Genomic DNA, 16,923 nt, shown 5'->3' on the forward strand with positions numbered 1-16,923 from the left:
GATTTGAATATTTCCAAAGAACAGGCTACTAATATATTCGCTTTATAAACTCATTCTATAAGTTTTCTCTAACATGCTTAAAAAGCCAAGAGGGGAACTAATATTGCCTGTTTTGTTATACCAATATTTCCACAAGCTATGACCCTAGGCATAAATTAGCTGAATCTCACTATGTTCTCCCATATATCATAAAAGAGAAAAAAATAAATGTTAGAAAAAATGGATTTCAAAATTTTTCTTTGATTCAAAGCTATCAAAGCACTTTATCACATCCAAGTTATCATGGATATTCCTTCATGACATTGATTTAATTGTTCTGACACTCTCTGAAAGGAGGCTGAGTGCCTAAATAAGAATTTCAACAACCTTTTGAGCATACCAAGTCTTGAAATTAGTTCCCTTTTATAAAGAACCCATTTCCAGTTACAAGGAAGAATAATCATCTTAACATAGTCCTCCTAATCAGAATGCAACATTTGGGTAAGGGGGAAATTTACCAGATTTTTGTGGGACTGTGAAAAAACTGAGAGGAAAATGAGGAAGACTATTTCTAGCTGAGGTAAATTATAACAATGCAAATAAATCAGTGGCAGGTTACAAAAATAAGATATTATCTAAAATGATTCAGAGTAGAAAGGCTGAGCTTTATATAGGAACTGCCAACTATTTTACCTGTATTCACTTGCTACTGACATCTTATTCTGAAACATGCTTATTCTTATTATAAAAACTTCTACTTTTTCTTTTTTTAGACTTAGTGAAGGAAGAAATAGTCTGGGTCACCTTTTTAAATGTGTGTTCGGCTATGGACTAAAAACAGTTATAAAATGAGACACTGACACTTAAGAACTGGGAATTTAGGTTAAAGGTTACAATGCTCCACTGCTTAATTCTAATATTTAAAACAGTTGTTCAAGCTGGGATTTAAAGCTTCAGAATTCAATAAAATTACTGGGAAACAAACACCACTCAGGCAAATCAAGATATTGTTCCTTATTTATTATCAATACCAGGATTCAAAAATACAATTAGGTGTACCTGGTGATATTAAATCGTGCTTTCGTTTTTATATCATAGATGTCCACAAGGTTTACTACTGCCAACTCCGTTAATCCAGATGCCACTGTGGGCCAGCTGGCTCTCCCTTTCAAGAGAGAAGGCTCCCTGGCTACAATATTATCTCCAATGCTTAGGAAATTGAAGTAATGATGGTAGACAATTTTTTAACTTTTCCAAAGTGCTTTACATGTTAACTCATTTACCTCTTCTGTGGGGAAGAAGCATTTACTAAGTACCTAGTACATACCAGGCACTGTGCTAAGCACTTCATAAATATTATCTCATTTGACATGCTATCTCATCAATGTGGGCACTTCCTCCAAAGAAGAAAATGGCAATCCATCCAAACCTACTCATCATGTGTAACTCTTATCCATTATCTTTCATAAACTGTTCATAGGAGAGCCTTCACAGAGATTTTTTTGATATCTTGTGGATTTTTAAAAACATTTAAAGCCCTTTGCAACTTGGCTCCAAACTACCTTAATATAACATATTACTTCCTTTCATATGCTCTTTGGTTCAAACTGGCCAAAAAGGACAATTTTCTGTTTTTCACACACAACAGTATTTTCTGTCCCTACGCCTTTGCATATGCTGTCCCCTTTACCTGGAATTCACTCCTTTCTTACTTCTGCTTCTTAGAACCCCAAATTTCCTTCAAAGCTCAGCTCAAAAGCCATGTTCAACATGAGGCCTTTCTTAACTCTCCTAGCTGCTAGTGACTCCTCCCTCAAATTACCTTGTACTTATTTTACATATGTTATGTACACAATTATATCTGTGCATAGTGCTCCCCATATAAAAGGTAATCTTGAAGGTAGGTAATGCTTCATTTTTGTCTTTATACCCTTGGTGCATAGAACAGCATCTCACTCATAACAGTGGCAAATTAGGTGAACCACACCTTTAATTTTTTGGAGCCTGTAATATTTAATCTCTGGTAACTATACAACATCTCCAGAAGATAGGCTTTGTTTCACAAAGAACATAAGGATGATTAAAAACAGTATGTTTTCCTAAAGGAGATCTAGCCTGTTTTTCTCATTCTGTCCAATTGTAGTTCATCTGTCTTTAGTGTTTAAGATGATGAACTAGCAATGTGGCTTGTCTATCCAACTGCCTATCATAATCTAGATAACAGACATTCCTTAACCATTTGATCTTACCTTTATTGATAGGCCATTTTTTTTAGATGGTTACAGACCTCATTTGGGAAATTCTACAAAATTTGATGCTTGATGCAGTCAGCACATGGTCATATCATCTGCAAACAGAAACATCAATAGGACCTTACCATCTCTAGAGAACAGTCATTTTCCATTAGTCTCTGTAATGGATAGTTTCCATGATAGTGGTAAATATCTTTGTGCAGTTTGTTGTTCAGTCACTTCAGTTGTATCTGATTCTTTGTGACCCCATTTGGGGTTTTCCTGTCAAAAATATTGAGTGGTTTGACATTTCCTTCTCCAGCTTATTCTACAGATGAGGAAAACTAAGGCAAAGAGTTAAGTGACTTGCCCAGGGTCACTTAGCTTAGTGTCTGAGGCCAAATTTGAACTATGGTCTTCCTGACTCTAGGCCAGGCACTCTATCCACTGTGCCATCTACCTGCCCCTTTGTGCAGTTACCTCCATGTGTATTTAATACTTCCCTTGATAATGACAATCATAGTCACCGAACAAAATAATTTCTTTTTAAATGCTTTACAATTTTGATATATGTATAGTATAACCTTGCTGGAGGAACATTTTTAAGGCTCCATTTTGCTCTTCTGAATTAACATACTTTTGTAGTCATTAAACAACAAACACAGAGAGATCTTATTATCTTCTATACTTTTCAGGCAATTGTGTACCTATAAATATGTGTCTGCAAAACCACGTTGGTTCCCTTGTCAAACCTTCATCAAGGTTGTTCTTGATGTTTGAGCAGATTATTCTCAAATTTTTTTTGAAAAGAGAAGAAAGTCAGTATATAGGTCAATAATTATTGATGTTTTCTTGGTTGCCATTTTTGGATGGGATAAAGATTATGATTTTTTCAAATCACTTGGAAACTTCCCAGCCATCAAATATCACACTAAGACTTTCGCGACACCCTGTGTATTGAAAATTGATTCAATGCCTTCAAAATTATGTTTGTGCTAGCACAGATCACCACTGTAAAGGCTTGGTCCCCTGTTCTTCTTAGCTTTTTATTTAGAGCTATTTATACCTCCTTACTTAGCACATCCAGAACTCTGTTGGTAAAGTTCCTTATGTGATGGCTCCAATTGTCATTGATGGAACAAAGAATTTGTTATAAAATATTTATAAATCACCATTTTTGAGACTGGATACATGATTATATAATTAAGAACATGAAATTACATTTCTGAATAACTACATCAGTTCTCCATGGTGTTGATATACTGTTTTAATGTCAAAAGAGTAATTGGAGTAAATGATCAAATATAGAAAGTTATTTCTCTGTCATATGACTGCCTTGATTCACAGGCAGTTTTATATACCCTCACAGTAGCATGCAATGATTTAATGCAGCCTTGTTCCTGTGATACACCCAGTTCTAGAGTCTATGCTGCCACACTTTTGGAATTAGACCCTCAAAGCATGAGTTTGGCACTCACAAGACAAGTTATTATAAATAAGCTAAATGATAAAATAAAAGTAACTACAAATTCTGTTCAGTTACTAAAACTTGTATTTATTTGAATTCATTATATTAAAGCGTGATATCAGGAAATCATTTAACAACCCATCCATTGAATTTGCCCAATTTAAAGTGCATTATAAAATATCTTACTCTATGTGTGGCTGATGGAATCCATAAAATATCAAAAATATCTTGATGAAGACTTCTATGAAAGATTTATGAAAGATCATGGATAAGAGTTGCACAGAATGAGAAGGTTTGGATGGAATGTCATTTTCTTCTTTGATGTAAGCACCCATATTGATGAGATAATATAGCAAATGAGATTACATTTATGAAGTGCTTAGCACAGTCACCCAGCCGGCACATAGGAGGCACTTAATAAATACTTGTTCCTTCCCCTAAATATCTCTTTATTCCCTTCCCCATAGGAGGGTTACATGAGTTAACATACATGAAGCTCTTTGGAAAAGTTAAAGTGCTACATAAATGCTAATTATTATAGTCTTTCTTATTTAGATTCATAGTAACTTCTATCTACTTTTTTTGTTACTTCATAGGAGAAGGAGGCCAAACAAGACTGCGGCATTTTAAAATTTATATGTTTGCTAAGTTGTAATGGACAAAAAAACCTATGTCCCAGTAAACAGCTGATAGACGCAGCATGATACAGTGGAAAGAACACAGACTGGAATCAGAAGACCTGGGTTTAAATTCTACCTCTGCTTACTACCTATGTGACATCATTTAAGACACCTCTCTTCAACATAATAGGTTGAGATAAGTTTTCTCATCCACAAAATAAGGGAATCAAGACGGCTGGCCTTAAAGGTTTCCTCCAGTTCTCTGTCTATTTTCACTGTAACCAATTTTCTAGTGAAAATACCCTCAGCACTTAGCCTGGTTCAGTGCTGGTTCTGAGAAAATTAGTAATCACTTTTGTACTTGAAATCATTGCAGCTTGGTTGAACCTACCAGGACACCAGAGTAAAAGGATTCATTTTTATCAGTAAAATTCCAATGGAAGTCTGAACCTTTCAATTACTTTGTATATACACAAACTTAGAGATATTATTTCGGTCCATTTAACATTCACGTGAAATATAAGAGGCTCTTTCCTATGACAGGAAAAGAAAAATGTTGGTAATCTAGGCAATCAGGCTCCAATGCTGAGGTTCTTATCCTTTCTTTGTGTCATGGGCCACTTTGGCAGTCTGGTTACACATATGGACTACTTCTCAGAATACTATTTTTCATGTATACAGTAAAATACATAGGACCACAAAGGAAACCTATTATGTTAAAATGCAAGAACACCTGTCCTAGGCAAAATTAGGGAAGGTAAAATTCTTCCCCAGTGCCACCAACCTGCATAGCACTCATATCAGACCTATAACCATCAGCTAAGTCTGCTTCCCTATTAAATCCTCCATTCTTCAAAATGTTTCCTCTCCCAAATTTGAACTTCTATTCAGGAACATCCAACTGAGCAAGATTTCATCTTATTAGGTTAAAGCTGTTGAAATGTTGATCCAAATGAGAATGTACTAAAGCATTTAAGTGTACTTTGCTTAAGAGGTGAAACAGTTTTTAAATACCACTGAGTCATTTGAACTAACAGAAAGGGTATTGACCAGAAATATGCAAATGAACCCATCCTTTGATCATCAATTTGGAAGTTGGCTCCAATGACAGAGATCACAACCAATCTAAGCTTGATAATCCTGTGCAACTCTTTTCCATGTTCTCTCAAATTTCACCAAAGGGAATCTACTCAACAGGCTAAAGGCCTTCCTGTTTTTTTCTGGATATCACAAGGGTACCAAGGGAGCACTATGATTCCCACTGGTCATCCTGCTTTTGCTCCAGATCAGTCCATCTTTTTTTTTTTTATCATACAATTCCTTGATGGCATGTTTTATTCCTATTCTTTGAAATTTTATATTGGTTATATATTGCAGCCTATTTAAACCTACTATGTAACATTTTATTGAATGATAGCCATTTTTCATTTTGTGAAACCCGTTCTATTCCACATATTGTTGCCATGAATGCTGGTAGAAGATGGGCCTTTGTAACTCATGAATGTTTTGAGAATGTTTGATAGCACAAGGTGCTAGAGGAGATCAGATGGATAGAATGGAACAGAGGCCATAAATGGAAAGATTCCTTTGGAAAAGGAGAGGGTCACTTCAATCTCTGAGACTATAAAGAGAATTAGAGAGGATAGCTAAGCAACTTCATTTCTTATGTCTAGAACTGACATTCCTGAGAGACCTTTTTGTCTTCCTATAATAGGCTGAGCAAACACCTACTCATTTCACAACCCTCAACCGCTTTCAAATTAGTCCAATAGGGCAATGCAGTATAGTAGAAAGGGAAATGATTGGAATTCAAGAGTCATGAGTAAGCTAGGGACTAGTTATGAGACTCTGGGCAAACCCTGGTGTGGACTAGAGGACCTATGAGGTTCCCTCCAACTATAAAAGTTTATTCTAAGGAATAGAATAAAATAATATTAAGAGTTGAAAGAGACCATAGACATCATGTACATTGTACAGAGAAGGAAATGCTAGTAAGATCCTTTTTCAGTCATTGCATCAGTCAGAATTTGAAGTGAAGTCTCTCACAAATAGCACCAGATTCTATAAGTTCCTGCTGTTCCAATAAAAGGACAATCTCTATGAATATAAACAGCTGCACAGCCATATTAATTAGTTCCTTTTTACTATATCTGTGTTTTTGTAAAATCAGTCCTATCTCCCCCTATTACAGAGCTAACTTCCTGATTCTTCTACTCCTTTGTAATTCCCTCAACTATTCCCCTAAATATAAAACCTCATTCTTTGGAAACACTCCACAAAATGTTACTGACCCATTCAGCCAAATACTTGATCTTATCTCTGAGCCATCAGCTGATAAAATGCAAGTTTTTTTTCTTTTAATTTTAGACAGATGATGACATCCAAGGCATCATAAAACGAGACTCTTTTCCCATCCAAAAGTGACATTACATTACCAGGCATATTTCATACCTTTTATAGAAAACTTAATACTCCATTTTTAACAAGGAAAAAAATTCTTTGCACAAGGACACCATTTTTATTTTAAACACATTTTACCTTTTCAACACCAAAAAGGCTAACTCTATAACTTTTTCCTATATGGAGCTATCTCCAGGTGAATATAATGTACAATGAAATAGTCCCCAAATTCCAAAATACCTTTGGTCCAATCAAAAATCTTATAGCTGCACTGACTTGTATAGATCACAAAGTCTGAGGCCTATTTCTAACACACCTAATACCCTAGGGCTAAGTAATTTCCCACAATTTAAAGACTGACAAACTGGGAAAAAGATACTTCTTATTTACAAAAGTCCTAAAATTCTCTGATCTCCAAGATAGAGACTCTTCCAACAATGATAATAATAATAAAAACAAGAGTATTTTGAGAAAAGTGCTAATTCAATTCAACAAGCTTTTTTTTTTTCTTACAGCATAGTACTGTGACCTGGTGCAATGAGCACACAAATTAAAATATAATCCTTGCTCTCAAGGAGTTCACAATCTACAAATACACATACAAATTACTGTAATACAAAGCAGAACATACAAAGGTTAAGTGATGACATCATATAAAAAAACCAAAAGAAAGTCCTAGACAAAAACCAAGTACTGTGAGAAATTTGAGAGCAAGGTCATTTCCAGCAGGCTTCATGGAAGAAGTGGCACTGGAATTGGGTCCTGATGCAGTGAAGGGATTTCAAAACAAAGAGGTGAGTTTTCTATTTTTTTTTTTTTGTTTGTTGGTTTGTTCTTCGTTTAGGGACTTTTTTTGTGAGGGGGAGGGGAGAAAAGTAGGAACCTGTGTAGTTCATTTGAGGTATGGGAAACAGCATAAACAAAGTCACCAAACCGGCAGTATCAGAAAGGGGATGGTGAGTAGTCCAGTTAGACTAGTACAAAATGGAGTAGGACGTAAAGAGCAAAAGATTGGAACCAAATTATGGATGGGTAGAACAAAGAGTTTCTATTTCTACTTTATCCTTTAAGAAACGTGAAGCCACCTAAAGTTTTTGATCAATGTCTGCATTGTGAAAATTTCTTCAGCAAACATACGAAGCACAGGTTAGAGAGGGGGAAAACAGACTGGGAAGGACAATCAGCAGATGAGAAGGTCTTGAATTAAGATAGTTGCAATAGGAGTGGAGAAGATAAAAGCAAAAAAAAATTTACTGTAGCAGTAAAATCAACTTACTGTGACTTACTTATTTAACATTATCTCAAAAGGAAAGAAGGGGTACTTCAATTCATCAAGCATATCCAAGGATCATAAATTTAGAGTTGGAAGGGACCTTAGAAGTCATCTAACCTAACTTCTTCACTTCACAGACTTGGAGAGGTTAAGTGATTTGTACAATATCATAATGTAGTAAATGGAAAAGATGGAATTCAAATTAAGGTTCTCTGACTTCTGAATACCCTCCTTCCCAAGTACTGTGATGACACTTAAAGTAATCTTATAAGTGATATAGTGTCAATTACCAATTACCAATAGGATCATCTCTCCTGAGATGGAACTAATCTCAGAGATCATCCCATCCTACCCCTTCATTTTACAGATGAGGAATGCAGTCCCAGGGAAGTGAAGTGATTTGCCTAAAGTTACATAGGTAGTGGTCAGAGATAGAATTTGACCCCACAACCTCTCACACCAAAGAAAATGTTCCTTCCACTGTATCATACTATTTCCCCTTGGCATGGGGTCTAAGATGCTTCCATCTTTTCATTAATTCCACACAAATTATATAGAAGTCTATATTATAGTAAAGCTCTTATTTATTCTTATGAATATTTAATAGATTTTGAGCTAGAAAGTGAGCCCAGGGACAATCCACTCCAAAGTCCTCCAAAATTTAATGTCAACAAACATTTATTAAGCACCTACTAGCACTACGTTAGGGATACAAAGGAAAAAAAAGAATTGGAGCTTAAGTGGGGGGGAGGGAATGACAGTACACAAAATGTATGCTTTGCAAACCTTAAAATACAATTAAATTTCTGTTATTATAATTGCTAATTTGATGAGTTGAAGGAGGGCACTAATAACCAGAAGAATGAGGAAGGGTATCTTATGGGTGGGCAACTGACCTAAGCCTCAACAGGAGATAGATGTGTGGATGAAAGGAGTGCACTCTAGGCAGGGGGACAGTCTGTTCAAAGGCAGGGAGGTGGAAGATAGAATGAAGTGTATAGGGAGTATCACATAGGCTCAGATGAGTAAATTTATATATACCAAGCCCAAGTGACACACTGAAGACAACAAAATCAATTGAATAGGACTTATAAATAAATCCCATGTTTCCTGTCCCAGTCTATTTTTTTCTTTTTTCCCAACAGACTGCATTCCCAACATATGGCATTATTTAGCAATCTACAGGCATAAAACACATAACCCAGACTTCTTCATCTTTGTATATATCTGCATCTTATCTGGTACCTTCAAATTGTTATGAGATTGGTGTCAAATGTTCAGCCGCACTGGGAAATGAGACCAGTGATCATGAGTACATTACAGAATTTCAAAGCTGAAAGGGACATTAGTGAGCACTTAGTTTAGCCCAAACTCAAAAAGCAATTCCCATTACAACATATCTGACAACTTATTAGCCTCTGCATGAAAATCTTCAGTAAGAGGAAGCCTGCTATCCATTTAGCCAATTCATATCACCTCTGGATGTAGCAAATTCAAATTTTCAATAACTCTGTCTGTTACGAAGTTTTTCCTATGTATGCTAAAATTGCCTTTTGTACAACTTTTGATGATGTTCACGAGAAGCTTTAGTGGCTCCCTAATGCTTTTTGGATCAAATATAAACTTTGCCACTTAGAGCCATTCACAATCTGGCTCCAACATACATTTCCAATTATTCCATATCATTTTTCCTAACACTGTATGTTCAAGCCAACTTATTATTCCCTGGACATGAAATTCCATGTCTCTATCCTCACCTCTTCCCACTTACTTCCATGCCTAAAATGCTCTCCCTCCTTACCTCTTCCTCTGGGATTCCTTAGCTCTCTTAAAAACTCAGCTTTTGTAACACCTTCTACAGGAAGTCCATCTTCTCTTCTTGTCATACAATTCCTTGAGGACATCTTTTATTCCTGTGCTTCTGGTTGGTTGCAGTGTTGCAGCCTACTCACACCTTCCATGCATCCTTCCTTTCTACTGACTGATATGTGGTACCCATGTTTAATTCTTTGGAGGCACAATATTCCATATTTGGCTGACATATAGCAACACTGATAAATATTTGTATTGACAAGATGGGCCTTCATTTACTTGAGGTCAGTAAAAGATCCTGCATGTTCCCAAAATCAATCCACCCCATTTTCCTCCTTTTCAACCTTAGGGCCAGCTTTCATGATAATAACAAATAAATAAATGGTCCAGTTAGCTGGGAGATGGTAAAGACACAGCCCATTGCTGTTTATTACTTATGAAAACCTACTTCTTTCCTCATTGAGAATGTCCTCAATTCATGTATAGCTATAAAGATTTTGCTTAGATTAGAAAGTAAGCATATATAAATCACTAATTACTGCTGTTCTCTTGGTAACCTTTTTTTTTAAAGTATTAATGATATCCAAAGACAGAAACTTTGTGCTATAATTTAGTTTGTAGGACTTTTCCCACAAGACCCCCCAGAATATAAAATGGATAGCAAAGGAAGCCATTTTAATATTAATGACATTTCTTTGAGGATAGAGCTTTAGGACAAAGAAATGAAAAAAAAGAAAAGAAAAAACAGAAGGAAAAGCCAAATGGAAAGGTCTTCAAATCAAATGTTATGAAGTCATAGGTCAGAAGATTAGTCAAGTGGTCTTCCTTGGGCCACATCCGGAGGTACATCATCTCTACGGGCTTCAATCTCTTCATCTATAAATGAAGGGGTTGGCCCAGATGATATATAAGGGGTATGCTAATTCTGAGTCTCAATTATTGCATGATTATATGTAATTGCATATAGGTCAGATTCAGGTGATCAAATTAATAATTCATTTACATAATTCATTTAATTCATATCCTAAGTAGTTTTACTTCACATTTCTATTGATTTGACCACATGCAATATTTTTCTTCATTTGGAAATGTACTACCTATGGACAAAAAAACTGGTCAGTGATATAAGGCCTTACGGTATCTTGGCAAAAAGTGCTGAACCTGCAGGTAGGAGATCTAGATTCAAATCTTGGTTCTGACATTTAGTAGCTGTGACCCATTTCCTCCTCAGTAAAGTTAAGGTGAATTAATCTCTACTACTTGCCTCACAGAGAGGAACAAAGTGTTCTGTCTAGCTGTTATGTAAAACCCTGTCCTGGATCCACCAGATTTTCCAGAGCAAACCTTTCCATCACTTTAAACCACAATGTCATCAAGCCCTCAATTGTCATGTTTTCCTTTTAACAAAGAAATGTCAATTTGTTGGGCTTTCTTTTTGGAGGGAGGGGGCAGGACATGAAGAGTAGGTATATTCATTATACTTTTTTTCTAGCACTCAGGAAAAATGGATTTTACAGTGTTATCTTTCCTATTCTGCAGTCCTTAAAAAGTGCTAAAAGTTGCCAATTCTGATGTCTTGATGAGAATCTTTCTAAAACCATCTAAAATGGCAGACTGATCAAGCTTTTCTTATATATTTTCAGTTTAGCATTGTGACCATCCAGTACCCTCAAGAACTATGTTGTATGACTTCCACAGTTTGCCGATACATTAAATAGCCCCAGACTGCCATATTTTTCCTGTCCTAATTTTGACTCTTCCCTCAAAATCAGGCTATGGCCACAGTAAGAAGTGGCAATGGCTCCTTCTCAGTGTCCATTACTATCATCTCATTTATTGCTTCTAATCTGCTGTGTGTCTTAAAAATCAAAAAAGCCAAGCTCCCTAGAATTACACATAAAAAGATTAAACAGGGTTCCAGTGGGAGTATTTCCAATGGAGTAATATATAAGCTTGCAGCAGCTTTCAAGGATTTTTTTTTGGGGGGGAAGGAGACAGGAATTTGTGTGGAAGGGAAAGGGAAGGCTTTCCAAACACAGGAAATATCATGAGGAGAAGCTTAAGTTGGAGAACTACAGCAGGCTGGAGTGTAAACTATGTGGAAAGGAGTCCATTTGAAACAAAGATGGAGAGACCAGGTAACTGCAAAACATACAATGATGACCTTGAGTTCCATAACAAGGAGTCTGAATTTTATTGGTAAGGAACAGGAAGCCTAAGAAGAATTTTGGGCAGAAAAATAACATGATTAGTTATCTGAATAAGAAAAAGATTAATCTGATAATAATATGAAGGACAAATTAGAAGGGGGAGAAAACTGAAATGAAGATTGATTGGTGAATGAGTTTTTCATAGGCAAATTTTCAGGGGATAGTGAGCTGATCAGTCTGGCTGGCACACAGGTTTACTGTAGGAAATGGTGCTAGAAATGTAGTTTGGGGGCAGACTGCTGAAGATCCCAAATTCCAAACTGAGGAATTTGGGCCAGAGGAAGGGGAAGTATTGGAAAGTGAGTACAGGGTTTTGAACAAGATTGATTTATAGTTTCAGAGAACTTAGTAAAATTATACTTCCTTATAAGTTGAAAACGTAAGCAACAAGCCTCAGGTAGTTTAAATAATATAATTAAATGATATAACAATTTTTTACAAAAGAGGCAAATTTCATGAAGATAAACTTATACTATATATAAAGAAGCCAACTTTCAGATTATATATTCAGACCAGTAAAGATCCAGGTAATATGCTGTATGCACTTTCTCTGTCTATAACCCTAGAAACAATGAAAACTAAAGCACAGACTCTGGATTTTAGTTAAAAGTGCTACACATGATTCCACAAAAATATCTACTTTCCATGGGAGAGACTTGAAGGAGTATGTAGGATTACAGCTGCCTAAGTATTGTAAGCACTTTTCTGCTATAGCACAGCCTTGAATGAAAGGGAGGCTAGAAACTTTTAAACACCTGCCTTTAACTTTAGTTCTCAACTGAGTATGAAGGAACAAGCTGACAGTGGCAGAATTAGAAATCATAGTTTCTTGGTAGGCTATGAATTGAAAGACTGAAGCTGAGTCTTGGGAACAGATATAAAACCTAATACAACTCAACATGTCAATCACCATACATTTTTGTCACTTTTTAATTGATATCCATCTACTCCTCAACTATAAGAGGCTCCTTACAATTTGAAAGGACTCAAAATCTGGAGGCAATTAAAAAGGAAAAAAAAAAGCTCCAGCTAACATTTTCAACACACTACCAGGATGCCTTAGGAAGGCATGCTGGTTTCTCAAATGAAAATAAATAAATGAATAAAGAAATAACAAATAAATGGCCAAGTGTACTTGATCAATAATAATAAACAGTTCATTTAGGTTTTATTTATAGATGTTATTTTTGTTTGATTGCCTCAATTATCCATGATATAGACAGGGAAAATATTCCCATTTTACTATAGAAACTAGGCCTCAGAAAATGAAGTGACTCGTTAAGGTTATATAGCAAATAGATGGCTGAGCAGAGACTCAACTCTGAACAGTTCTCACCCCTGACATGAAGCACTGTTTCCATTAGATCACACTGATTCTCAAAGGTCAAAGTGTATAGTCTACATATCAAATATACATTGCCAAAAGCTTTACATATTAACATCATTCTACCTTGGCCAAAAGGTGCAGGCAACTGGTTCCTCCAAAAGTAGCATTAATAATGAAAATGCTCTGTTCAGTTCAGGCAGTTTTTGTTTGTTTTCAGTGATGTCATGTTTTCCCAGAAACAAAAACCATAATTACTCAAGCTAACAAATATTTAGCTGCCACCATTGCTCCTGGATGAGATCCCTCTAGCAATGTAGGTTGATATCTTCTCTAAAACTTCTGGTTTTAAAGAGTTGCCTAGTGCACTGACAGGTTAAGTGATGTACCTGGGGTCACATGGCCAGTATGTCAGAGGTGGGATTTGAACCCTGATTCTAATTTATATGAAACCAGTTTTCTATTCATTATACCAGATTGGCTCTATCCCAGAGAATGAAGTTCAGTGTCGTATAATGTGTTACAAGGGTCCTGAAAAATTATCTTGTCTAATCCTCTTATTTACAATTGGAAAAAAAAAATAAGGCCCAAGAGAGATTAAATGACTTGCCTAATGTCATACAACCTGCTTGTGTCACACCGAGGTATTCATTTCTGGAAGCTTTGCTCTTGTTTTACTACATCACAGGGACCTCCAACATTGAGGAAATTTCAGGTATCTTGAGAGGCACACTGGCTATGGGATCCTGGGCAATTTCCTTAACCTCTCAGTGATCTAGGCAAGTTTCAGAGAAGATACTGAACTGCATTGATAGGAGTTTCCCCAATAAAGACTTTATCACAAGTTCCATAGCAATCCTTCAGGGCTTTTAAAAGATCACAGCTTCAGGCTTTTGCTGAGGTTCTCCACGCAAGCCTGGAATGTACTCCCTCTTCACTGCCTTTTCCTTAGCTCCATCTCTGCTCAACTTAACCCCTCTGCTGCTCCAGGAGACTCAACCCCTGAGCTCCAGCTGCTAGAACCTCCTCAAAATTACTTGTATTTACTTCACGTATACTTGTATCTGTGTAAATTGTTTCTTTCCAAAAGATAAACTCTTTTTAGGCAGAATGTCTCGGTTTTTGTCTTTGTGTCCCTAGTGTATAGCAACGGGTGTATCACACAGCTAGATGGCTCAGTAGACAGAGCTCTGGGCCTAGGTCAGGAAGACCTGAGTACAAATCCAGATGCAGACACTAGCTGTGTGACCCTGGGAAAGTTCCTTAACCCTATTTGCCGCAGCATCATCATCTGTAAAATGAGCCTCAGAAGGAAATGGCAAACCACTCTACTATCTTTGCCAAGAAAATCCCAAATGGGGTCACAAAAGAGTCAGATAGGACTGAAAAAAATGACTTAACAACATGTCACACAGAAAGCACTTAAATGCTTGTTGACTCATTTATTCCACCTTTATTGGTGTCTGAGTTGGATCAAAAATCCAGGTCATTGTTCTTTACATTACAGTACATAGAGCACAACAGGCACTGTTGTCAAAAAAGAATAACTGTGAAAGCTCAAGTCTCTCTAGGTCTCAGTTTCCTTATTTGTATTGTGAGGAACCAGGTGATGATATACTTGGGTCACTTTCAGTTCTATCCCATGTAACAATAGTGTATGTTTCAATGAAATATATAAACATATGTATCAGGGTATGTCATGGCTGAGAGATTTGTGTCAGTTTTGGTCTTAGCACTTTCCTAGCCCTAGAAAGGTGCTTGAAACAAAGTAGGTGCTTAAAAAAAACCTCTTGTTTATTGATTCCCATCCACGGGGTGAGGATGCGGGTTGAGGGGGAGGTGTACTCCTAGTCTTGGACCTAGAGGGAAAAGGAGGGATACAGGGAAATGGCCGGGGCTATGGGTCCAGGAACGACCAGGGCTCTGGACTTGACCTTGACGCCCTCTCCGCTGGCTCCCGGGCTGAGCCCGGGACACGGAGAGGTGGGGCCGGCGTCCTTCCTTACCCGGACGTGCGGCCCCTCGGCTATCTTCAGGGCCTGCGCCTCCAGCAAATCCGCGCGCAGCTGGACCAGGAAGCGTACTCCGCCCTCCAGCTTGCTGATGTGCTGGAAGAGGCCTCGGTAGCGCGGCACGAGCGCGTAGCGGAGCCGGTCCTCCGCGTGGAGGAGGGCTCCGGGCTCCCGCGGGGTGGGTGCAGGCAGCGAGGAGATCCCCGGCCCTGACCCCTGCGCGGGCCCCGGGGTCGCGGCCCCCACCGCCGCCCCTAGGCGCAGCACTCCCGCGCTGTGCTCCGCCACCTGGCCGTGGTCCACGCCGAAGCCCCGCGCCAGGCGGCTCAGCAGCTCGGCCCGCTGGCTCGCGCCTTCCAGGCTGTCGTAGAAACGCATGAAGTCAGAGCACTGACCCTCGGCCGGGGCCGGCGTCTTGTCCCGGAGCTCGTAGGCCGGGGCTTGCGGCACGGTGCGGCCCAGCAGATCATCCATCGCCCGTTCCAGGGTCGCCCCGGGGGCCCCAAGCCGCCGCGGCCGGGGCCGGGTCGGAAACTGGGAACGCAGCCGCAGGAGCCTTTGAGCTGACAGGCCGGACCCCAGGCCTCTCATGGCGCTTAGCGCCTGGGGACAGCTGTTAGGGACCCCGGCCACCACCGCCACCCCGTGCTTCCGGAGTCCTCGAGCTGCGTCGGGCCCGCCCATTGGGCGGACTGGGGGAGGGCGGGTACGGTAGCGGCCAATCAGAAAGGCAGGCGCGTGGCCGACTGCCCAGTGTGGCCAAGGGTCAGACTCGGGGGAACCTGCCCAGGACTGCTCCGGGTGCTCGGACTGGAAAGAAGCCCAGTGGGAGCTGGGGGTGTGAGAGAGGTGGAGGCTGCCACCTAAAGTGAGTCTGATTGGAGACAGGAAGGTGTGGCATCTGGATTCCCCCGCCCAGCCGTAGGGGTCACAGCGCGGAGTGGGGCTGAGGAACCACAAAGACCTCAGGAACTGATGGGTCAGTTCCAGGACCTCCGAGCTCCCATCCTTCCCGGGGCATTGTCGGATCTTTTCCCAGAGCCCAGGGAAACTGGATGGACGCTCCAGGGGCCCAGCCTGTCCTTGCTGTTAACTCTGACTTGTCTGTGTCGTTTTGGTCTCTGCCCCACCCCACTCATCCGTGACCCACAGGGTCATCCGTCCCTCTTTGTTCAAGGACCGCAGACTCCAAGCAAAGATAGCAGGAAACAAGTATTATTAAGCGCCTACAACATGCTAGGCTAAAAGCTTTACAAATATCGCATTTTATCTTCACTATCCTGGGAGGTAGTGCTGTTATTAGCCCCATTTTACAGTTGAGGAAACTGAGGCAGAGAGGTAAAGTGACTTGGCCAGGTCTGTCCATTTTTGTCTTTATATCCCCAGCATCTAGCACAGCACCCTGCACATAAAAGGCTCTTAAAGATGCTTGTTAATTGATTGACATTATGTCTCCCCTTCCAGACCTCTCTAATAGAAAAGGATGGAGGAAAGGGGATCTAACCATTGATTAAAAAGTTGCCAAGAAACCAGCAGCTGGAGCTCTTTACTCCTCTTGCAGTAAACAGCTAAGTAATTAAATGGATTAAGTATT

General features: G+C 39.0%; 1 protein-coding gene across 1 annotated transcript in view; it reads right to left on the reverse strand.

Moving 5' to 3' along the window:
* Positions 1 to 16,118, reverse strand: part of MLYCD (malonyl-CoA decarboxylase) — a 30,713-nt gene extending 14,595 nt beyond the window's left edge. Inside the window, exon 1 of the mRNA XM_020992644.2 lies at positions 15,324 to 16,118. Coding sequence (XP_020848303.1) covers positions 15,324 to 16,013 — 690 coding nt within the window. The 5' untranslated portion in view covers positions 16,014 to 16,118. The remainder of the gene's footprint in view (positions 1 to 15,323) is intronic.
* Between the last annotated feature and the right edge of the window lie 805 nt (positions 16,119 to 16,923).

The sequence above is a fragment of the Phascolarctos cinereus genome, unplaced genomic scaffold (genome assembly GCF_003287225.1).
Source record: "Phascolarctos cinereus isolate Bilbo 61053 unplaced genomic scaffold, phaCin_HiC Scaffold_2;HRSCAF=192, whole genome shotgun sequence".
Taxonomy (NCBI): Eukaryota; Metazoa; Chordata; class Mammalia; order Diprotodontia; family Phascolarctidae; genus Phascolarctos; species Phascolarctos cinereus.